The sequence below is a fragment of the Maylandia zebra genome, linkage group LG1 (genome assembly GCF_041146795.1).
Source record: "Maylandia zebra isolate NMK-2024a linkage group LG1, Mzebra_GT3a, whole genome shotgun sequence".
NCBI lineage: Eukaryota > Metazoa > Chordata > Actinopteri > Cichliformes > Cichlidae > Maylandia > Maylandia zebra.
This window is the reverse complement of record NC_135167.1, coordinates 42,838,838-42,863,412: the sequence shown is the minus strand read 5'-3', so window position 1 is coordinate 42,863,412 and position 24,575 is coordinate 42,838,838. Positions and strand designations below refer to the sequence as shown.

The following is a 24,575-nucleotide window of genomic DNA, read 5'->3' as shown; positions in this document are numbered from 1 at the left end:
AGAGTAAGTGAAATGCACACCGCCTTCGCTCCATGTTGCTTTACTGTTGACTGAACTACTAACTTGGGGTTTGCTCTCTCTGTTAGTACAAGAATTAATAATTGATCAACAAATTGATTTACTCTGACTTACAGAAACCTGGTTGCAGCAGGATGATTATATTAGTTTAAATAAATCAACCACCAATCATCAATCAAATGTGTTATGTACTGCTGTACTTTATTCACAATGAGTAAATAAGAATTTCATTAAAATGACTTTATTTTGGACTGTCACTTTAATTTTGTTTATACAGTACCAAATCCAAACAACAGTCGCCTCATGGTGATTTATGTTTAAGATAAAGACCCTACAATAAACCCCAACAGTAAGATGAGCCCCTGTTAACAAGCACCTGGAGTCAGTGTGGAGGAAGAACTCCATTTTAACAGGAAGAAACCTCCAGCAGACCACGGCTTAGGGAGTGACAGCCGGTTTGAGGGGAGGACAAAGGGCAGAGAGGCAAATATTAACTTCATGTGGCCTACAGATTAGCTCGACAACAGTGCATAGAGGGCTTCATGGAATGGGTTTATATGGCCAAGCAGCTGCATCCAAGCCTTACAACATCAAGTGCAACACAAAACATCAGATGCAGTGTTGTAAAGCATCATTGTGAGGGGCGCTTTTTGTTAGGAGCTGGGCTCTGTCTTAGATCCAGTGAACTAGTGTTGGTGTGAGGGTCTTGGGGTTTGGGGTCTGGGATGCAGGGGGCCTGCAAGGAGTATGGAGCACCAGTGCCCGGAGTCGCCAGTTTCATGGTTTGGTCTCTCCATGCGCAGGGGGGGTCCACGCCTCCGCAGGGGGGTCCACGCCTCCTCGGATGCACTATCATGTGGAGCGAGCTGGCCCATGTTGGGAGGTACGATCTGCGCTTTAGGGAATCTCAGGAACCTCAAGGACCTTTGGGGGAAGCAAAATCCCACACCTAAGCAGCAGGCGTGGGGCATTTTGGGTAGGTTAGGGGCAGCTTGTCTTGTCCTTTCTTTGTGTGTGGATAACTGGCATGGGATGCAGCACATGGAAATCTGCAGCAGTGCAAGGCTCTTGTTACAGCCCTTCTAGGTAAACACAGTTCAAGTGCTGCAGTAGAGAAAACCTGACAAAATTGCACGGCAAAAAAAAAAGAAATAAATAGAGAGCAACTTTCCCCTGGCTGCTACACACCTATCTTTCATTAAAAAATGTAAACCATTATGTGACTCACAATTCAAATCATGTAATTTTATTTATAGAAAATAACATTTTTATTTCTTTAAATAAAGAAAGTTTTAACAAAGCTAACACAATAGCTCGATGATAAGCATAAACTTGTTGCCGTCACATTACGCAGCACATTTTAGGAGAGCTGGTCTGGGAGTTTGCCTTCTGTCGGATGAACTCTGGATAACAAACCAGAAGAGGAAAACAGAGAAAAGAAAAAAAAGTAGACACATTCCAGTGAACAAACAGAAAAACAGTCTTACGGCATTATTGGTCTTTCTGTGGAGAAATATTGTTAACTAATATTGTATGACTGTTAAAACTGACAAATAGTCTGACCAGTGAAAGGAAGTGACCTCCCTGATTAGCTCACCTGCCAAATCTGTCCGGGAGATTTCCACCAACCCCTCATAGAGGCCTTTGGTAGGGTTTTCTCCAGCTACGAGCACTCCATGAAGCCAGATTAACAGCATCCGGTGACCATGATCTTTGAAGCTTTTCTTACCTTCAATTTAGATTTATATCAAGCATTATCCATCTGAACTTTTAGTTAAACACAGTCACTGTAGACAGTTCTTATACCATCAGAACATTTATAGAATCACAGTAACTAACTAGTTCATATAGTCCACTGGGTCTGTATTGTAACCACAGACCAGCGTTAAGCAAGCGAGGTACTTGGCCAGTAAGCAAAGCTGAATGACATCCTGATATCTTACATTTTAAGTGCTCCAACAAAATGAAACAATATTTTATTTTATATAATTTAATATTTTATTTAAAGTTCAACTTTAAATTAAAAAAAAGGTTCAACAGGTTAAAAGTCAAATAGAGTTTAAAAGCAAGGTGTCAAAGATCTGGCATTTGGAATTAAAGAAAAAAGCTGTGCCCAGAATGTAACTCTTGCAACAGTGTACAAAAGCTGAAAAACTTATTACAATCCATGTTGCAAACTGCTGTCATCTTGGAGAGACTGCTCTTGGTTGGAGGACCAATCTACCCAAAGAGAAAGATTAGCAATTATATCCAACTATGTCCAACAAGGACAAGTGTGGGTTTGGATGGACGGAGGTACAGTATCTACCATTCAGGAGGAGGGCAATCTGGTGGGCAGTTTAGCCAAGTTATTGGCCAGTAGTTGGATGGGACCGGCCCCTTCTTGGGATCCTTGGGGATCAGGACAGCCTTCGGTTAGACATTCCGGGTGGATCTCAACCATTAGCACCTGGTTCATTTGTGCTGCAGGATGCTAATGGAGTTAGCTTGTTAGCTTCCCTATCCAGTAGGTGTTAAACATGGCAGGGAATGGTGCTGTCCAATCCCTCTGCTTGACATGTCTGCCACTGTGATGGTTACTGGATCCTTTCAGGGAGGTTGTTGCAGTCTGCTCTTAGATCCACTAGGCACTGAGCATTTCTGTTATGTGTTGCATCCTTCTTACATATACTCTTCAGTATTGCTCTGTCTCCAGCGTTGGCGGGGCTGTTCTCATTTTGTTCTGCTGCCATTCAGACTATACTTTGGGTAGTTCAGTGGAGAACATCTGGTTTATTCTCCTGGCTTTTATCTCTCTGGTTAACCAAGATTCAGGTATCAGGTATAGGCAGTTGTAGTTGTGCTTCAGGTCATCATTATAAGACAAGATATTGTATGATAATAGACGTTTTTCTACAAAAAAGTGATGTTGTAAAAAAACCAAAAGAAAAACAACACCATCTGCTCTCTGAAATATTAAGGATTAAGCATCCATTTACTCATGTCAGACTATCCATATATTCTAAATAGATCTGTAGTTCATTTGTTGTAGTAGAATTGTAGAAAGAATTCTTGATCTGGGTTAAAATTGACCTAGACCAGAGTTAATCACCTCAGGTACTCAGAATGCTGTAGAGTGAATCAGTCAGTGCCAAATTTGAGAATTTATTTTCAATAAAATCACTGGACCCATGAAACAGTGCTTCTATGGTTCTGGACATTACAGGCCTTATATTACAGTTTTTCAAACTTGTATGATTTCCTGTGTAAAGATTTATATATATATATATATATGAAAAAACCCAACAAGTACAAAAAAGGTAATAAAAATAGCAATAAAACTGTCAATAATTTTTTTAGGAACTCAGCACTGCTCACCTGTCCACTGTTGTTCTATAGCTTGTATATGTGCTTCACTAAAGTCCCAATGCTGAGCGAGAATCTTCCACTCCCCATAACACAGATGCTTTGTGGCGAGGGTCCATAAGACAGAACGGAAGTGCTGTGTCTCTGGCTGATGGTCCTGTTTGAAGCTCAGAGGTCTTCTTACCTGCTCACATCCCCCGTGATCCTGAATTCAACAGGGAGAAAGTTTTGTGAGTCGTTCGAAGTTAAAAGGATGTTATCACGTTTTATGCATATGATGTACAAAGAAAACAAACTCTCAGTACCTCTTGCTTTTAAAACTAGCACAAAGAATTTACAAGATACTTAGCTGGTTTGTTAAATACCTTCTCCAGGAACAAAAGGCAGTACACAGCTGTTTTACACCTTAAGCTTCACACTCCCTTGCTACCTCCAAAAGTCATTTCCTTCTAAACCTAATACGTGGTTTTGTCATCTAGCAAGAACTGCAATCAAGCATTTGCAATAACTCATAAAAAAAGCACTTGGGACAATTGTGTTGGTGACAGCTTTTGTTATAATATCAATAATATTCATATGAATATGGGATACTGTTACATGTTTGCACAGACTTTTGTGGAATATGGAGACACTCCTGGCATTATATGAGCAAAGTGAGACTCATTTTTTAGGGTTGGTGGAGATGAGTGTGAAGATCCAAACAATCCCTGTCAGTGATGGAGAAGCTTTGATGAAAATATTTGGTAAAAAGTTCACCAGCATGAAGGAAATGAAGTTTCAAACTTTCCTTAGGAGGAGCCCAGCACGCCTGCTTAAAGAAAAGTGAGTGTGGCGATGTGGATGCTTGCAGCGACTGCTGTATAGAGGCCATCCTGCTACACATGAAACACATCAGAGTCATAACTGTTATTTTAGTCACGTGTTTGTTTATTATCCTTATTGTTTTATCTGGGACTGTTTGCAGACATCTCAGAGAGAGGAGACACCAGCATCTGAACAGAGACTCAAACCAGCAACCTGCAGCTCCCTGCTTGGCTGCTCCAGTTTTCTCCTCACTCATGTTGCCCACCAGTGATTTCTAGCTGCCCACCCACACAGCAGGCTAGAATATGCGCTGAGCCTCAGCACCCAATACTTGGACATGTTTTCTTTATTAAATAATGAACCAGACCCCAAAAGTAAACAGCTGTTATTGCTAGGCAACGGGAGCAGCCTTTGGCGATGCAGCACCTGACATTCCTGACCATGTGGGCGGAGCATGCATGAAATGGAATGTTCAGTAGAACTGTGCAACACAAGCACTTAGTTCCAGCATGTTTCATTGTATCCAGACACAGCTAGAGACACATCTACAGCAGCATCTCTGTGCAGGACAAACGACAGTTGACGAAGAAACATCGAAAACTTCACTTCACTCCTCTACAAAACGTTGGCTCCTTTGTTTAAAAGGCCAAAATGAATCGAGGGAGAACGAGAAGAGGATCGGCGAGTGCTTCACCTCACAATTCAGTACAGCTGATTAACCTGCAAGAAGAACTTCAAATGATACAGGCTGAAAATATCAAATTAAAAGAAGAGGCAGAAAAATCAAGAGGAGAAGCTAAAGATTCAAAGTTTGAAACTGATGTAGTATTGCAGGAATTACTGCATGTGGGTCTCAAACTTAAAGGAGAGAAAATGGGAAAACAACAGGCAGAAAAGGAGAATGAAAAGATGAAGAAAGAACTGTTGGAAGCTCAAAAAGCATTGGAGGAAGAGAAAAGCACAGCACAAGAAGCCAACAATAAATATCAAACTGCAAAGAAGGAGGCAGGAAATGTGATGCAGGAATTACAGGAGGTGCAGGAAGCTTTTGAAGAGGGAAAAAAGAAAATGCAGTTGGCAACTCAAGAAGCTGCAAATGTAACAGCTGAAGCTGAAACACTAAGGAAGGAATTACTGCATGTAAAGCAACAACTTGAAGAGGAGAAAAGACGTAAAGATGAGGCAGAAAATGAGATTGAAAATTTGAAGAAAGAATTGTTGGAAGCTCAAAAAGTGTTGGAGGAAGAGAAAATTAAAATACAGGAAGCAAAGAAAGAAATGGAAGATACAAAGAGTCACACTGAAAACATGAAGAAGGAACTGATGAAAGTGCAAGAAGAACTTGCAGAAGAGAAAATTGAGGTGAAGGTATTCAAGAAAGAAATGACGGTGACCAAGAAAGACTGCAAAGACGCACTGAAAGAAATGCGAAAGCACAAAAAGGAAGCTAAAGAGCTCCTCAAACACAAAGGGAAACTGGCCAAACAGCAGCTGAAAGAAAAATTTAAAGATGCCGAGGAGCAGCTCAACAAGACCTTAAACGAACTGAAGGCAAAAGAAAAAGAAAAGCAAGCTGAGGACAGGAGGGGATTCTGGAGCAGACTGCTGAGAAAGAACTGACCCAGCAGCATCAATAGTTTCTTCCTCCTAATGTTAAAATCTCCACCTTTCTTTCACCCCATCCTTCTTCTTGGGACGTTTGCTTGTTTTTTAAAAACTGAAATGCACAAATAAAATTGCCATAACTTGACCTCATGTTGCCTGCTTCTTTTCTTGTGTGTCTGTGGATGTAAAACAGTAACACACTTTCTGCTCTGTGTCTTTAATTGTAAATAAATGCAATATGTTTTCATTTTAAAATGCAGTGCAAAAAACTTCTGCTCTGAATCTTTTTTTTAGCAAAAAGCTTTTTGTTGGCTGTTGTGGAAGTTTTCCATTTAAATAAAGCCTGCAGACGAGCGGTGAGCGGTAGCTAACATTCTTTAATCAAACACACAAAGAACAGACAACCAAGCTTGATGAAGTCCCTGCATGACCGCGGGACAGACGGTCAGCAGAGTCTGAGCCCAGCATGGCTCTCAGTTAAATATCTCCAGGAACAAAAGGCAGTACACAGCTGTTTCACACTCCCTTGCTGCCTCCCAGAGTCCTCAAAGAGACAAAAGACTCTTCCTGTGGAGTCGTCTGCTTCCCCCAACTTCCTTACTACACCCCCACCATTTGTCTTACTGTATGAGTGTGAGACATGTTAAAATCCAGTGGCACCAAGGCATCATACAATAAAATAATGTGATTAATACATAAGTAAAAGAAATTCCTTTACATGCCCCTTCCTGATTTCTTATGTTTTAAGCATCTTGGAGACCTAGTCATAGTGTATGCTCTGAGTTGTTCTCGTTCTTTATAACTATGCCTGTATGCCAGGATTTTTTTTTTATTACAAAATCCAAAACAATTATTATGTATATAATGTGAAAAACTCAACAGGACATGGGTGCTGATACGCTGGAAAAGAGTGAAAATGTATTTATCGAATATGAGCACAGATTTCATATAAGGAGAGTGTATTTAGTATTAATATAGCGTTAGCAACACTTACCTTCTCCCATTTAGAAAAACGGTCAGCTTTAATTATCATGTCCACCAGGACGACATGGTTTCCTCTTGCTGCCACTTCCAGACATGTTTTTCCCTGCTGTGTACATTAGATGGCCAGAAAAGCATTGCTTTGTTAGAAGACACAGCTATGAGTGTCATAGATCTGAATCTATACTAAAACAGTTATCATGATGCTGTGCTACAAGATTAACTTTGTCCGGACAAAGAAAAAGTGAACTACGCATCAAGGTTTCAAATGGTGTGAAAAAAGATAAATATTCTACTTAAGACTAGCGTAACAAAGATCTTAATTAATATGATATAGAAGGATCAATGCACCAACTGAAAACTGTTTTTATTTGTTAGTGTACAATGTGAAATACACAGCTCAAAAAAGTAAAGGAACACTTGATCATCAACCACAAGTTAAACTTTACGGATATCAAGCTGTCGTCTTCGGAAGTGTAAGTGAATCAATTAATTTCACCTTTTTTTGGTGCAAATCAAACAGGTGTACTGAAGACGTTCCAAGACAAACCTTACTGTGTTATAGCACCACTAGAGGGGGTTGCCCTACTTTACTAAGGAGGTGGCAGATGACATCAACAGGATGTACAGCATTGGTAGGGAGGCATTACAGTATTCACATGCAGGTAAAGGGGGTGTGAGTGTGTATATGGGTGTGTGTGGTCATACAGGAATGCAAGTAAATACGTTATCCTCCGACACACCTCTCATCTGTGCAGAACTGCGCTGAACACGTTCCCAACCGGAAGTACAGATACCGAGGTGCATCATGGGTAACGTAGTATAAACAGTTACAATGAACAAGCGGCGTATGGCTCCTGTGTCAGTGAATCCAAACTACCTCTATGTTTGAACAATCCAGTTACACAGCTCAAGAAAATATTACTCTGACAGAAGGAAAAGGCAGTATGTGTCTCAGTAGTACTAAAAAGCTATTATATCAAAACGTAAAGGGAAAACAGTTTGATGAGCTGTATAGTGAACTGAAACTGAAACAAAACGAAGCCTATCATTAGGAATACTGACTTTTTACAGCTTCAGTTCTTTTTTCACTCAGTAGGTGGCAGCAAACTACAAACAATGGTTGCATTTTACACTCATCCGTTTTCATTAGAGGCAGAAGCCAGAAGCACATCCAGGTTTAGGTCTGCTGCTTGGTGCTACACAGAAACAGGCTGAACAGACTGAAACTCACATGAATTTGGACGAATCGAAGTAAGAATGTCACTTCTGCTCAATTGAATTGATTATCATGACCCTCACTAAGAGCCACTTAATAAGTTAGGAGTAATGTGCCAAAGTAGTATAAATATTTGAACTTTTGGCAAATCCAGCAGGTTAATGAAGTGATTTCACATCATGTGTTCAAACGGCTTGTCAGTTTTTAATATATCCCATGTGTGCATACTTAAGCTTTAAAAAAATACAGTCCAATGACCTGATAGATGTTTGCTGAACATTGTGGTTTACATCAGCACTTAAACTAAAACATAAAGAACCTGTTTTGTGCGGGCTGTTCGATACCATGAAGCAAGACCTCTGAACATCTCAGTTTTTACACACACACACACACACACACACACACACACACACACACACACACACACACACACACACACACACACACACACACACACACACACACACACACACAACAGGAGTTATAAGGTTAATGGGCATCCAGTCAGTTAGCTAGTAAGTACTTTGGGTTTAATATCGGCACATATGGCAAAATAACCAGTTTCTCACATTAAATTTCAAACAGGACAGTGGTAACAACAGCAGGCTACGGACAATCTGAAGTCTTAGATTTTAAATAGGCTGTATACATTTCAATGGGAGCAACAGGACGGTCAAATATCGCTGATTTTACTACAGAGCAGGACGGATTGTAGGGTAGCAAACATCGTGGGGAAACGCGTTTTCAACACTGCAGGTTACCTGGTGTAATGTTTTTCAGCTAAAAAGAAACATGGCCCGACTCCTACCAACTATATAAAGAGTAACTGAAGGTTAAATGCAGCTAATGTGTCCTGTTTTAAGACAGGCACTTCCACCTCCGCTCCGCTGCGTCTCAGACACCATCGCTCTGGATTTTTGGGGGATAAAATCGCCCCTGCTTTCACCTCATGAGTGTTTTTACAGTAAGTCGATGAGCTTCAGTGTGCTGTTATTCTACTGAGATCATAGGTCAGTCATCTTCTCCTAACCAGTTATTTCTTACAGTGTAACATAACGTGTTTACCAAAGTAATCACATTCCCCTTTTTTGTGGTTCCCTATCATGAATAAATGTACTGTTTAAACCAGTGTGCCCAAATCTAAGCTTGTGTTTGTCATTTCTCCTACTTTAATTTTAGAAACCTTCCTTCCTATTATTTCTACCACATTTCCATCTCTTTTTTCCCCTTACTATGCTCTGTGTGATCCTGTCCATGACCCTGTACTTTTGCTAGAGAGATAAGTTTTGGCAGCTCTTTTCTAATTTCTAATGACATTTTTCTGTGTCTACCAATAATGTTTCTGTTGGAGCTGTTTTAAGTACAACTATCCAGAATCTTGCCTGATATTGAATACAGTTTCATTTCAGGAGAGCTGTGTCTGCTGCTGCATCATATACAACACATCTACAGTATAGCACAGATCTGATGAACCCACTTTCACCTAAACACTGAATTATATTTAATGCCTTCTTGCATTCATTCGTCTACTATTTTCTGAATAGAATAATAAGGAAGGGCACGCTGCTCCTCCACATCGAAAGGAGCCAGCTGAGGTGGTTCAGGCATCTGACAAGGATGCCTCCTGGGCGCCTCCTGGGTGAGGTGTTCCTGGCATGTCCCACTGGGAGGAGGCCCTGGGGCAGACCCAAGACACGCTGGAGAGATTATATCTCTCGGCTGGCCTGGGAACGCCCTGGTGTTCCCCCAGATAAGCTGGAGGAGGTGGCTGGGGGGAGGGAGGTCTGGGCTTCTCTGCTTAGGCTGCTGTCCTCGTGACCTGGCCCCGGATAAAGCGGATGAAGATGGATGGATGGATGGATGGAAGGATGGATGGATGGATGGATGGATGGATGGATGGATGGATGGATGGATGGATGGATGGATGGATGGATGGATGGAAGAGCACACCATATTCCCTGGTGTTCCACTTTCCACCCAAAGTCTTTCAGAGTAACTTGTATTTGACTATACAATAAATAAAATCCTTCATCATCTAAAAATTCAACCATTGATAACAGTTTTCCTCATTTTGTTTACTAGCCCCTCTCTAAACATCATGTCTTATATTTTTCTCATTTCATGTTCTAAACATTATGCTGGAACCACTTTGATATTCTATACAGTGTGATCCTCTTTCATTTATAATTTTCTCCATTATTTTGCAGATCTTGGATGTTAAAGCTCTGATTTGAGTACTCGCATTCAGTTAAAAGGACTAGATGCTACAGTCCCTGATAAAGCATTGCTTTAGATGGAGAGACTCTTGAGGGATGGCTGTTATGAGGAAAGGCAGCCCAGAAACTTTGTCAGCAGCACCATTGTGTGCCTCAACTTTTGGTCTTTTACCCAGGCTAATCTGCCATTTTCCTTCCTTGGTTAGGTTTAGGGATTAGAGATCAATCTAGATTATCATTTTAAATTTGGGACACATCATCAGTAGTGGACCTTGGATTCATCACGTGTTTCGGCCATAATCACTAGACACCTTCATCCAAGGAGGCCCTGCCAGGGTTGATCAGGCCCAGTGTGTCACTGATTTATGTTAAATTGTTATTTCTCTTCTTCTTTTTTCTGTTTAGTTTCCTACAGTTTATTTTCTATCTATTCACTGCAACTGAGAAATAATACTTACCTCTTTAGCATTTAGAGCGGAATATTTCTTTTCTCTCGTGGTTAGCTGACTGCCTTAGCTGCCCAAGTGGTGTCAGCCCTTTTTAACCATAGCCAGTGACTGGTCCTCTAAGCAGTGTTAGCTAGTTCTCTTATAGCCTGCTGTTGCGCCTGTCCTCTGATCCCAATCTTGTTAGGATGCCTGGGTCGTCGACCCAGGGGTTTTGAGTTTATTATATTATTTATACTTTCTAGTCTTTGGTTTCTTTGAGTTCTGTCTTATAGTTTATGTCTCTGTCTTCTCTAGCTGCTCTGTCTCCCCTGTCAGCTGTATCCCCTTGTCTAGTTCGCGTCTCTGTGTGTCCTTAGTGGCTATATCCCCGTGTCCAGTCAGTGTCTGTGTCTGCCCTGGTCCCACGTCTCTGTTCCCTCTGTTGCAGTGCGTGCGAGTCTGTGTCTTTGTTCAGTCTGTGTTATGTGTTTCCTGTTTTACTTTGAAAGTCCATGTCTGATGTTAATGTGTCTGGTTTTGCTTCCCCTTGTCTCATTAGGTCTGATTTGCCCCAGCTGTGTTTCCCTCCTGTTACCCATTCCCTGATTGCTCCCTCTGTGTATTTAAGCCCTGTGTTTCTCTGTGTCTGTGTGGCGATTTACTGTTTACGTTGCTGTGTGGTTTGTCAATCTGCTGGTGTTAGTTTATTTTTGAGGTTTTCCAGTTATTTTATGTTTGCGTTCAGCATTAAAGCTGTTTTGGTTTAAGTTCTGTCTCCGGAGTCTGCACCTTGGGTCCTATCCCTGTCCGCACACAGCCGACACCTAACAGATCTCTCTAAGCAGTTTTGCTGTTGTACTGGCAACAAAGCCCCTGCACCCCACTTCCACAGGGCGCACCTTGATCTTCCAGCCTCTGTCCTCTGCCTCAGCTGACAAGTTGGCATTGCGCAGCTTCTTGCGCTCAAATGCTTCCTCAATTGCTTCCTCCCATGGTACCGTCAGCTCAATGACATACGCAAGTTTTTGAGAGTTAGACCAAAGGACGAGGTCTGGTCGCACAGTAGTTGTTACAATCTCTGTGGGGAAAATTAGCCTCTGATCCAAGTCCACTTGCATCTGCCAATCCCTTCAGCGGGCCCAGGTCTGGGGTTGAGGGGCTTGTCCTCGGCTTGTTAACAAGAGACATGTTTGTCTTTCATCCTGTCGTCCTTCTCTCTGCCCAGCCAATCACAGCAGATGGCCCCGCCCCTCCCTGAGCCTGGTTCTGCTGGAGGTTTCTTCCTGTTAAAAGGGAGTTTTTCCTTCCCACTGTCGCCAAAGTGCTTGCTTATAGGGGGTCATATGACTGTTGGGCTTTTCTCTGCATGAATTATTGTAGGGTCTACCTTACAATATAAAGAGCCTTGAGGCGACTGTTGTTGTGATTTGGTGCTGTATAAATAAAATTGAATTGAACTGAACTGATCTATGAATTTTAAAAAACAACCTTTTGCCAATGTTACCTTTTCATAATTTAGACCTAGATATTCATTACCTATAAATTTGCATTATATACAGAACAATTTAAATCTTCAACATCAACATATTTTGCATTTCCTGATCACTACCTAACGTAATTGTTTCCTAATCAGCAGAACTGAAACACCACGTCTGGTGTCACCTCTGTGTCATACTCCTCTACACTCAGCTCTGTCTCTCTTTAAGTACCTGCTATGAACAAAAACTGGCCAGTGAATCTGAAACTAATGTGATTCCACAATTCCAGCTCTAACATTTAAGCTTTTACAGCTTATATCATGCAGATGAATCCATTCATTCTTCAATAACTGCTCCATTCTGGACATTGTAATTCCATCTAACATGCTGCTTGCATCAAGTCCCCCACATCAAATTACTTTTGCTTGTGAATGTCTGCCAAGTTCATCCATTGATTGTGACGATCTGTCGCACGGGCTGTAAAAACGAACTTATCAAGGTTTCAATTATAATGTGTTCTAAGTGTGTTTCTATGGGATCGTTTGCTGCCCACCACAGTTACAACATTTATCTCGTACATTATTTTTAAATTCTTGGTGCGATTAGCACAGTACATTGATGTGTCCATGTTTTTGGCACCTGAGGGGTGAAGGGATATATGGCCTAACCGAAAAGCTTATGCATCCTATTTTAATTCTCTGAAGAAGAACAGCCTATTGACATTCCAATCCGATGTTTCAAAATTCCAGGTATAGATCTGCTAACCTGTTGTTTTTTTTACAAACCTCACCACTGTTAACACTCTGTTACTGTTTTTCTAGATTGAACTGGAAAACCCGTCGTTACTCCCTGCATTACTTTGGTTTCTGCTAGTATCCTCTTCTCTTCTCTGCATATTCTCATCTTCCTTTCATTTCAGGGTAATTTAAAATTCCTCCTTTACCAGCTTTTGCCATATAATACATTTGTCCAAAGTGTTCTCCACTAAACTCTGTTTACTGCTCTGTATAAACTTTCTACTTTTTCTCCCTGCTTCATGAGTAGGTAGAGAAAACATTTCTTCAGAAAAAAAAGTTACTTCTGTGGCATTTTATTATGAAAGATTTCATGAAGCTTCAAATATTTTTGTGTGGCTGTATCTTAGGAGTTGGAGCAGGTTGTGTATTTGGAGGTCATCTACTATTCGAAAGGTTGGCGGTTCAACAGCTGCTTCAGTCTACATGCCAAACTATCCCTGGCAAGATACTGAACCCCAAGTTGCTCTCTGACGCATTTATCAGGATGTGAATGTTAGATAGAAAAGTCAGATAAAAAGCACTTATGCATAAAAAAGAGTTCATGTGTGAATGAAACATTTTATAAAACACTTTGAGTGCTTCAGTAGGAAAACACAACTGTATCTAAGAACCAGTCTATTTACCATTTTTCCACTAAAAACTGATTCCAGCTGCCTAAATCAATGTTATGCATCATCTGCCTGAGACACCATTATATTTCAGGCTCATCAGCACATATAAAAATCTCTGTCCATCTGTGGTTGACTCAGTGTTTGGGGTTTTCATACAATAAAAATACATGATTACAGTGCAGGAACAGAAGGAAGCCTGAAAGCCTGTTCAGCCAGCAGGAGTCTCTGAAGTACACCAGGTCGTTTTCTACAGCTTTTCTTTTCCAGTTCAAGTTTTGAAGTAATCAAAAAATGATAAAGAGCTCATATTATTATTTTCAGCCTGTTCCTTTAGGAATTGCCACAGCAGATCATCTACCTCCATCTTACCCTACACCGACAGAGATGTCGTCCTTCGACATCCATGCATCTACATCTATGCGTCTTCTCTGTGGTCTTCCTCTTCCATGGTAGCTTGATCGTTCAACATCCTAAGTCCCGTATATCCACTTTTAAACATGTCCATCTCAGCCTTGCCTGCAAGCCCCTCAACCTGAGTTTGTCCTTCTGATATGCACGTTTCCATCCTGTCGCTGTCCGTAACTGCAAAAACATACATCACAACAGGTCTCGCTACCTTATTGTAACCCTTCCCTTTCACCTTTGCTGCTATTGTCACCCCCTCCACCCCACCTGGCTAGATGTAAGACGCAGTCTGTCTCAAAGCGACTTATATTCCTGTTGGTTCCCATGCGTATCCCTCCAGGCTCTACCTGCTCACTACAATTATTTTTGATTTTTGTTACTCAAAAGAAGCAAAAGAAAACACAATAAACACAACGTGATACAAATGAGCAACAATAAAATTATAAATCAAACTGTTCATCAAGAACCAACAATTTACTGATGCTTAAATTGAAAGCATTTTGATCTATTTATTAGGAACACCTGTGCAGGTAATGCCATTGACACTGGACCGCATCAGAAAGATGATTAAAGTTTACTGGGTGGTAGCGCATTGGGCTCCTTTATTACATTTTTACATTGGTTGTTTTTCATAAGATAAAGTAATAACAAAGGAAATGAACCTAAATATTCACTCACCATTGAATTCTTAAAAATATATTTAATCAAAGTTTCATGACCACAGCATGGACATCACCTTCTCCCCGTCAATCTTATTAGAAACTTATGGACACAAGCCAACACCTCTCTAAAATGAACTTGGGCAGCCAATACAGCTATTTCAAATCACACAGGGTCAACTGATTAATGAAATAATCGAGCACAAATCTGGATTTCAGTCTCACATGGCGACAGACGTTTGCTTTTGGATTTTTCATGATGACCCCCAAACATTTCTTTTTCAAAGCAGCAGCAGGACAGTTAAATCAGCAATAAGCTTGAGACAGGATACACGTTTACAGCATGGAAGCAAAGCTTAGATTATTTTCTTTATCTGTGAGCTCTCAATGATGTGACTGCGTGCACTTTTCAGAGGCGTCGACGCAGCAGGAACATGAAGAAAACCGCACTGATGAGGATGCAGAGTGTACACACAGTGGGAACCACAATCTCTGTTACCATCTCCATGTGGCCTATCAATGGATCTGCAACGCGTACATGGAACCAAGAGTTAGTGTATCGCCATTTATTCAATTCAGCTTTATCTATTCAGCTCAAGGCATTTTATATTGTAAGGTAGACCCTACAATAATACACAATACATTTAGAGCCCCAGCTTACTTAGATTTTTGATTTAGTTGTGTACTATAAAAAATAATTTTTTCCTTAGTGCAAAAGCACATCACTCTTTTAACAGAATGATAAGATGGGATGCTATGGTGGTGAGGATCAGAAAAACCCTTTATATACTTCAGCATGAACATATTATACCAATTTTACAAAGAAAATGATAAAACTGTAACAAATACCTAGAGTTACAAATACAACTAAATATAAATGTAGAAATACGTGTTGAATATGTTTATGGTGTGAAGCTCTGACTGTATTACTTTTGGCTATTTCTAATATGGGTTCATTCCTGGTGTAAGATGATTCTATTCAGCAGCTTTTCCTTAACTTGTGTGACTCGTTCTATTGTGGAGTTCACCACCATCTGCACTCTAAAATACCTACGAGGATATTCAGCATTGTTGTGACATTATGTTGTGCATGAGCTTGGTGGCTGACTAATCTGAACAAAGAACATACAGTGCAAATGAAATACAAATAAAATAAATATTAATTGTAACATATTAAGTGTTATATAATGTTAGGAGTGATTAATTTAATTAAGTGATTGTCAAATGTGCGAGCAGGGCTTAAACTGAGCTGGAAGGACGTGGAATAGCGTTCCGGCCCCTTTAATTAATTTCAATCTAATAAGCAGATTAGTTCATTTTTTGTGTCCTGCTAGTATGGCAATATTTGCTGAGTAATAAACAAAATCCTGATATCCTTTTTCCCTTCTCATCCCTGTGATTTGTTTATGGTGCAGATGTAAGTAAAAGTGGCTGCAGTACAGCAGAAGACGAGTGAGCATAAAGGGAGTGAAGCTCAAAATCCCAAACACACAACCAAACGCACAGTTTCTGTGCAGTTTGGTCCAAAATGTGTCTGCTCTCTAAAGGTGCAATCGCTGTGAGAGAAAAAGATGTTATTATGTAACAGTACTGGAGACGGGGAAAGAAAGACAGGATGGAGAAATTATTTTCAAAGTTAAGGACCGCTCACCACGTGAAATGTAAATTTAAAGCTTACATATAACACCCTCGCATATTCTAAGGCTCCTATCTGTACCTGATGTGTTGCTGAAATGTGTTTTGACTCAGTAAAAGCTGGGAGAATCACATTAATCTCACACAGCATCAAAGTATGTACCTAAACTTCATCATGGATTGACCAAGCCTGTTCCATTCCTGCAAGTTCCTGATTTTCCTTTGACTTTCTTCTAGCTGGAGGGGCAAAACAAAGAAAAACCCTGTTAGATGAGACAAAAACAAGCTTCAGACTGAATTTTCCTTTGTTTGGCCCCACCAAGCTTTTTACAGCCCACGCACTACTTCATTATACTAACCTGCAGCCAGCAGCTGGTTACTGGAGGAGCACGTCTCTACAGCTTTCCTCTTCCAACTTTCAACCTGTAAAGCCCAAACAAGCCCTTGTTTAAGCATAGTGTCTTCACCTCCATGGGGGACTTTTAGCATGAAGTGTGTAGCGTTTACCTCTCTCTGATTGGGAAAGCCATTTGAGCTGATAATGCGTTTGTAGTAGTGGACAGAAGCTTTTGGGTAGCGTGGCTTATTTTTGCTCCTGAAGTCCACGTAGTAGAGCCCAAACCTCTCAGAGAAGCCTTCATCCCACTCAAAGCTGTCGAGGAGAGACCAGGCCGTGTACCCCTTCACATTGACCCCATCTTTTATCGCTGTAAGTCGAATCGTGGACACTCTGATTGACATCATATCTAATGTACACAGGTTTGATATTTGATAGGCAGTTTTTGAGACAGTGACGTCTTCCTGGGTTTCACCTTTGAGCATTTCGTTGATGTAGTCTTTGAAGTACTTCATCCTCCAGTCGTCACAAAGGTCGGTGCACAGCATTTTCTCTGACACGCCATTTTCTGTCACATAGATCATGGGGTTTCCATACTGAGTCTGTTAGTGAGATGCCATATCACATATTTTTGTTATTATATTTGCTGAAAAACTATATTTCAAATGAATACAGTATCACCCAGGTTCACAACAGAAAGACATCAACAATTTATATAATGCTGATACATTTGCCATACATGAACTTGTCATGAGTGATCAGTTCATCCAGTCTTCACTGTGAATATGTCCATGATGCAGTGGTTTCACACAAAGCCCCAGTTTCCCCCAAATACAGCTAGAGTTTTAATTTGAATAGCTCAGTAATAAGGATGTGTACCTTAACAAAGTTCAACAAGCGTCGGAAGCCCCAGGGAACGGAGTAGAGCCATTCAGAACCAGGGTCAGGCCATTGTGGGTCAACCAGTTCAGCAAGGTCACGGTCAGAGAAATAGTTGTCTCCAGCTCCTGATGGGTAATTCTTCAGAGTGACATAGCGAGTTGTGAAATGTCCAAGACCCAAGAAGTCACAGGTGCCCTTGATGTAACTTTTCTCCTGAGGAGAGAAGACGGGCAGCCGCGAAGCTCCCAGACCCTGCTGGCCACTCTTCCTGCCTGAAGAAATTTAGTACACTGTGAAACTAAGTGAAGCTATATGCAAGGCATCAATGACAGCAGGGGTGGGGGAACATAAGGAGCATAATATCAGACTGAAGTCACGCTAAAATTACAATGCACTAAATACTGAGTATGCAACTTCCTCTTATGCAAACAAAGAGAAGTGTTACATAGTGGATCTTGATTGATTCAGTATTCTGTTCAAACTAGCATGTGTACAGCTACTACACATGATGACACTGGAATATAGGAATTAATCTACCAGCGGAGGTAATAGTGCATTCACTCAGGTTAAAAGCATTCGTGGTGACTTATTCATGGCTGGTCACACAGAAAGTGAGGTGCATAGTTGTGTGACAAGTGTGTACACAAACCCCCAAGATCACAATAGGTTAGCACTTACTGCAGCGCATGGCTGTTTTCTTCCAGACCACAACATATTTGCTATCAACTACAAGTCAGGCTCTTAATTGCTATGTTTTGCTGTTGTGACAAAATCTGGCGAAAGACAGACATGTAACACTTTGCAAAGTACCCCCGGCCCCCCGTGCTTCTTTCTGCCAATAGAGGTCTTCCATATACCTCCGTATAGCAACAGCTTCTAGCTCAGCTCTTCTTCTCAGTTTAGCAGTTCAGCAGTGTGTGTTGACCACTGAGTTTGAAAAGGCCAGGATCACAGCAGCTGCTTTGGAAAGTATTACTTCCTATTCAGAAATTCATGAAAATAAATGAATGACGTGGTGAGATTTTTCTCTTTGAAAGGGATGTACGTTAAACTTCCCTTGAAAATTCTTGACACATGTAGTTATATCCTTTTTCTTTTTTGGGGTGAGGACATTTTTACATATTGCAAAGGTCTAAATGGTTGCATTTGACATACCAATGTAATCTTTCATAACTTGTGGGTAGTCTCCATGGAAGAGAGGTGTAGCAAACCAGCCCAAGTAGAACTGAATGTATCTCTCTGCTGCTTCGATATCCCTCTGGTTGGAGATGTCCACTGGTTCACCCCAGTCAGCAGTCAGCGAGATCCCAACCAGGCCTGCACACATGCAAGAGCTTTGTTGATAGAAATTATGCATGTGCATATATTATTTACACATAAATACAAACACACACACACATATATATATATATATATATATATATATATATATATATATATATATATATATATATATATATATGAATGAATGAAAGTTTTCCCTTTCACCTTTTTGTTTGCTTCTCCACTGCATGTCATACGTGTGCCATACTTTAGCATGTGCCTGTTGCAAAGATAGAGATGCAGGTTTAGCCTCATGACTGTTCACCATTATTTTTTCAATCAAAGGTCCCAGTGAGATACAGTATCTTTTCTGGGAGTAACAAAAGTAACAAAATAAGATGTGAGGCTTCACGAAGAATAACGTACAAACTGCTACATAAGCAACACAATATATTTGACCAATTTTAATGTAATATTTAACAAAACACAATAAACGAAAAAACATGTAGGAATCATACGGTAAAGAAAAATGTGTAAAATAATAACATAATTGTAAAGAGCATTTTTGTAAACACTGATTACAGTAGTGGTAAATAATTATTTGCTGCTCTGCTAAATTTAAAGTTTGTTCAGTTACAGATTCAGTAAAATATGTACGTGAGCAAACTTATAAACGAGCTCTCGACAGTTTGGTTTTAATGTAGGAGACAGAATATCAACCAAAACATGAAATCGTTGTTGGCAAGTGCAGCGATAAGACATTTTTATAGCTGATCACCAGGTTTGATTACATGTTGGGAGGGATTTGACCTTTGACGACTGGCTCAGCCACTTCATGACATTAATGTGCTTCCTGATGCCAAAGAACTTAATTTTGGTTTCATCTGACCACTGCACTTTCTGGCCTTCTCTTGGTAAAATTGATGGAATTATAATCTTGACAGCAACTGATTTGGAGCACCTTTGTTTTTCAAGTTTGCAATCATAGTATTAAAACTAATAATTGGAAATTATGGTAAATGATCAGATTTATCAGCAAAACTGGGCACAAGTCATTCAGTCCTACCTTGATGATATGGTGGGCGGCTTTGTAAGCTCCTGTTCCCTTCAGTTTCAGTCCAGGTGCATGTTCACCTGTTTCATATCCCTCCACAGCAATGGACTTAATAACGAGACACTGACAATCACTCTCTGACACAGCATACTGTATTACATTACAACTGCAAACTGTGAAGGAACCATTTTTCTTTAACCTGACATACCCAAGGATTGTTGAAAGTAATCCAGTACTTGACTCTGTTTCCAAATCTTTCAAAGCATAAGTTAGCAAAGTCGTTAAAGTAATTCACCATGCTGATATTGTGCCAACCGCCATATTTCTCATGTAACACCTGTGGAGAGTAACATAGATTTTACTGTTGTATCTACAATATAGCTTTGGATAAGAAACTATGTTGAGCAATAATATTAGTGCTTACCTGTGGTAAATCCCAGTGGTATAGAGTGACAATGGGTGTGATCTTGTTATCCAGTAGCATGTTAATCAAGTCACTGTAATATTTAATTCCTTTCTCATTGATTTTTTCACCTGTAAGAATTGAAAGTGACATACACTACATGGAGCAAAGTGCTGGGAAACTATACATTACACCTAATGCAATTGTTGGTTGTGGAAATCCACAGCATGAGGCTCACACATACAGTGTGAGCACAGTTTTTGTGCATCCATGAAAAACTTGCCAACCAGCTCGTTCTGCTACTGACTCTTGCTTGGTGTCAGATTATTGACGTCTGAAGAAGCAAGTTCATACTGGCAATTTCATTAAACAGACCGGGGCCTGAGTAGCACGAAGAACCATACACAGCTACAATACCCAGGCACCTCGTTGTCAGGCTGGACACCAGCTCGGTCACAGACTGGAGGAAGATGGACTTCAGACCTGAACTGTGGAGATGTGGGATTGCCACTGGGTGCCACATCTCATCTCGATATCATTCTGCATTGATATTGTCTCCAGTGATGATAAGCCTTGTTTATTCAGTGAGGGAGATGCCGCCCCAAACCATCACACTTACACCACCTAACGCTGTTACCCTATCAGTGCAACAATCAATCCACACTTTGACCCCACAATCCAACTGCTGCAGGGGGAATCTGGACTCTTCGGTGAACATATTGTTCCTCCACATGTTGAAGTTCCAGTGCTCATGGTGCAGACACCAGCAAAACTGGGCCTGATGGTGAAAGGCAGTCATGGTAGGCTTCCTGGAAGCCCTATTAGACCAGAGCTCTGTTTATGGCTCCTAAATGCCGGTGTCATCTTTTTGGGATGTCCGCTTCACAACCTCTGACATCCTCTGTTCTATGAAACTATAATACTGCTGACACTTGGTTTTGTGCAACACATTCTTTAAGTTGCCCAATGGCTTGGTCCCTATCCGGGTGAGTCTTAGATTATCATAAGCTCACAGTAAGAGTCCATAGCAGAATAAGCTGTTTATACTGGCAAGTTTATCATGGATGCAACCGCCATATTCAGCTCTACTGCTCAACCCACAAATGCATTTTCCTTACACGTGTGGCACAATTTAAGAGGAAATAAATAGATTTTCAAAGGGAACGAAGTATTGTTACAACTAAGAAAAAATCACGCAAATACAAATGTCCTAATTTTTTGTGCAAATTTCAGATATATACATTTTTAAATGATGTCAGATGTCAGATTTATGCTTACTTTTCAGTCCAGTGGGTAAAATCCTTGGCCAGGAAATGGAGAAACGATAATGATTCAGCTTCATGTCCTTCATCAAGGCAATATCGTCCTTAAAGACAGACAGCAGGAAATATTTCTTTAAATAAATCACAAAAGACGATGTCTTTAGATGTGAGTCTTTGTCTGATAACATATGAAACAGGTCTACTTTATATTATCTTCAGATAAAGCTGTAATCAGATTGAATGTTTCCTAAAATTCCTAAAACATATTTTCCATTCTAACTATAACAGTTCTGGATGTTGGTTGGGGTGTAGGAGTCATAAGTCATGTGGCTTATGTTGGAGTCTGTGGTTTGATTTGAATGTAAGACCACTCTTTTATTTTATTTACTTACTTTCATGTTGATTTTTTATTTTTACATCAATTTTTAAATTGATCTTTTACTTAATATTTACTTTTACTTTATTCACTGTCAGGAGTCTGACACCTTTTGAAAATGTTACCTTTAGTGTAAAAGCTATTCCTTCACATTCTGGGCTGCAAATAAACATTAGAAGGAAAGCAAGAAAACGGAAAATATATTTTTATATTACAGTTATATTTGTAATATGCATCCATATGTAATGTAGGCTGTGATAATGAATGTTAGAGGAAGAGAAACGAGTCATTTAGATCGGTTGAGCAATAAAATATTGTGTGTAACAGTTTGGCACTGAAGAAAATTCCATTTTTTCCACGTCACCTTGAATTTGTGGTATCCCTCACATGAAGAGTCTGCTGTGTCATTCAAGAATATTTTCCCCTTTTTATGGGAAAATGCATCCCAGATGCTTATTCCCTTTCCATCGACATTCCAGGCTCCTTCAGTCTGGTAAGCAGAGCTGCCAACTCCCCAGGAGAAACCTGCAGAGGAACAAAAAACAATCAACAAATCTTATTTTATTTTGTATTCACTCCTGAGCTTATAATCATGATCACATTACGGTTTTCCAGGTTAAGGTAGAATTTTATATTTATGTTTAATTATACGATCAACTTTTAAACCAACATGAGCACTTTAAGAACGTTTTATTCTTACTTTGTTCTTTAATAACATTTTGTGCCCAGAAAAAAATTATGGCAACTTAGGAAAGATCCGTCTGTCATGAAGATTGTGTGATATGAACGAACGCTGGAGACATAGGTTTCCTATACAGTGTTGCATAATATGGAATTAAAAGTCATGCCTTCATAAGTATTGAAAAAGCAAAAGAGAAAAATGTCATAATATATTTATGTTCTGAAAAATCTTGGTCAGGTGAAGAAGAGAGTTCAGACAGGGTGGAGTGGGTGTAGATGCGTAGCAGGTGGGATTTGTGGGAAAAAGCCAGAGTGAAAGAAAAATTTACATGAAAGATGGTATACAAAGTTCAGAGATGATATTACTGACAAAACGACAGGAAGCCAAGTCGGAGGTGGTAGAGTTGAAAATATTACGATTTTCATCAGGAGTGACCAGAATGGACACGATTAGAAAGAGGAGGAATGGTGAATATAGTAAACAAAGAATGTTGAAAATGAGCTGCCAGTCCTGAGGAAAAGAGAAACACCTTAGATGTATTATAGCTGTATTGAAGGATGCTGGGGATAGGGTGAGATGGAGGAAGACGATCCGCTGTGGGAACGTCTGAAGGGTGAAGTCAGAAGAAGAACAAGTAGTAGTGGAAGAATCTTACGCTTGATTCATTTATGAATTCTCAGATAACTCCAGTTGCTGATGACTAAGATATTTGTATTTTCTTGGTTTTGTGACAGATTGTTTAATAAATTGGTTACATAATAAAGATTTAACTCTGAGCACTGAAAAAGAAATATGAGTGTGAAAAAGTGCGGGATTTGGGATTTGCATGTAGGAACTAGGAATACTCGATTCTACCAACAAAAATGAGCTTAGCTGAATATACCAGAGAGATATTTTATATATACGGACACTATATTGCTCTCCTGTGGAACTGTAAGTCCAGCATGTGGTCTGCTGGTCTCCTGGTTTCCTACCAGTTGGGAAGGTGCCGTAGTAGAAGGACGTTCTCTCGTTCTTTGTCCAGTCAAAGTCCTCAGTGGCTGACACACATAGCACCAAGGCAAGCACATGGTGTGGTCTCAGGATTCCCCACTGCAGCATTGTCATCTTTGGCAAAGAGAGCACTGTCTTTAGTTACAATTGACTAGCCAGATTTTAGCACAGATTTAACATCCTCATAGCTTGCACATTCATTTTTTAAAGTGTAGTGTCTTCATTACACTAATCCTACTCATATTTTGGAACGGCACAAAGGACTTTTTTGGAAAAAATATAAATACCTTTTGATTTTCTTTGTACCCTCGTGAATAATTAAAGAACAAACAAACATATTAGGGTAGGATTAGGTTTGTCACCAGTGATGACATAGACCTCATAGGGTTAATGGCAGTAATGTGTGGGATGGCAGCTGCTGCAAGGCTTCAGTCTGCTCTGAACTATACAGGATGGAATATCACAGAACATGCATAAATGTTTAAGTAAAACAAAGACTCAGAAACTTACACTCAGGTGTCAGGTGTCCACAGGTTTTGAGTAAAATCATCCTAATTCAACCCCAAACCTCAGGATCATTTAAATATCCACTGAAAAAAGTTACATATCCACCGAAACACCCAGTCATTGTCAGAAGAGCCTAGTTTCATTTCAGCCAGCTGTAGGACACACTGACACAAAATGCTATCAGAGACAGAAAATAAGCCAACTTGTCCAACACGGTTAGGATGACTGACATTTCAAGCTGCTAAATCTTTTCAAGGATGTGGAAGATTTTAAAAAGTAAGAGTGGGGAAGAAATACAAAATTGCCCTTAATTCCTGTGCTGTTTCTTTCCCTATACTTTCCCCTTTGCTCAGCCTGTGTCGCCCCAACCACCTCACTCAGAACCACATATAGATGTCTGACCTGCTGCATTTGTCTCAGTTGGAAACTGCTCCAAAATGCAAGAAAAGTCTCCAAGCTTCTCCACCTGATCAGTGTTCGCCAGCGTTACTAGCTGGTTCGCTGCCAATGGTAACAAAAACAAAACCGAGTCGAGTATCCAGGACATTTTCTGCTATTCATCAGCACATGTACAGCAACCCCCACCCCACCAGACGCACACTGAATACCTCTCCA

General features: G+C 40.3%; 2 protein-coding genes across 5 annotated transcripts; both read right to left on the bottom strand.

Moving 5' to 3' along the window:
- Positions 1 to 339: 339 nt before the first annotated feature.
- LOC112435314 (ankyrin repeat and death domain-containing protein 1A-like) lies at positions 340 to 7,358 on the bottom strand. 2 transcript variants are annotated; one of them, XM_024803726.2, is made up of 4 exons: positions 6,767 to 7,358; positions 3,376 to 3,568; positions 1,616 to 1,747; positions 340 to 967 (listed from the first exon to the last, which is right to left on the bottom strand). In XM_024803726.2, exons 1-4 carry the CDS (start codon positions 6,803 to 6,805, stop codon positions 705 to 707), a joined length of 627 nt encoding a protein of 208 aa, XP_024659494.1. In that variant the 5' UTR covers positions 6,806 to 7,358; the 3' UTR covers positions 340 to 704. The 2 variants fall into 2 exon arrangements, with proteins under 2 accessions (XP_024659494.1, XP_024659495.1); XM_024803727.2 differs by lacking the exon at positions 340 to 967 and adding an exon at positions 1,097 to 1,421 and having other exon boundaries at positions 6,767 to 7,355.
- Positions 7,359 to 14,402: 7,044 nt separating this feature from the next.
- On the bottom strand, positions 14,403 to 24,519 carry LOC101473106 (lactase-like protein). 3 transcript variants are annotated; one of them, XM_004571864.2, is made up of 15 exons: positions 24,363 to 24,519; positions 23,435 to 23,567; positions 22,143 to 22,303; positions 21,419 to 21,506; positions 20,162 to 20,271; positions 19,946 to 20,074; positions 19,750 to 19,845; positions 18,909 to 18,963; positions 18,576 to 18,737; positions 17,418 to 17,692; positions 17,014 to 17,140; positions 16,709 to 16,908; positions 16,561 to 16,624; positions 16,365 to 16,438; positions 14,403 to 15,091 (listed from the first exon to the last, which is right to left on the bottom strand). In XM_004571864.2, the coding sequence occupies exons 1-14, from the start codon at positions 24,369 to 24,371 to the stop codon at positions 16,365 to 16,367; spliced, it is 1,683 nt and encodes a 560-aa protein (XP_004571921.1). In that variant the 5' UTR covers positions 24,372 to 24,519; the 3' UTR covers positions 14,403 to 15,091. The 3 variants fall into 3 exon arrangements, with proteins under 3 accessions (XP_004571921.1, XP_004571919.1, XP_004571920.1); XM_004571862.2 differs by lacking the exon at positions 16,365 to 16,438; XM_004571863.3 differs by lacking the exons at positions 16,365 to 16,438; positions 24,363 to 24,519 and adding an exon at positions 23,964 to 24,338.
- Positions 24,520 to 24,575: the final 56 nt, after the last annotated feature.

What these genes read in the sequence shown, in the direction of transcription:
- LOC112435314 (XM_024803726.2), bottom strand. Translation starts at nt 6,805, where the DNA reads ATGATAATTAAAGCTGACCGTTTTTCTAAATGGGAGAAG. An exon ending in GTTTTTCTAAATGGGAGAAG is followed by an intron (nt 3,569 to 6,766) that starts GTAAGTGTTGCT and finishes TGTTGAATTCAG; the next exon opens with GATCACGGGGGATGTGAGCA. An exon ending in TATAGAACAACAGTGGACAG is followed by an intron (nt 1,748 to 3,375) that starts GTGAGCAGTGCT and finishes TCTAAATTGAAG; the next exon opens with GTAAGAAAAGCTTCAAAGAT.
- LOC101473106 (XM_004571862.2), bottom strand. An exon ending in AGTTATGAAAGATTACATTG is followed by an intron (nt 17,693 to 18,575) that starts GTATGTCAAATG and finishes AAATTTCTTCAG; the next exon opens with GCAGGAAGAGTGGCCAGCAG. An exon ending in GCTTGTTGAACTTTGTTAAG is followed by an intron (nt 17,141 to 17,417) that starts GTACACATCCTT and finishes TCTCACTAACAG; the next exon opens with ACTCAGTATGGAAACCCCAT.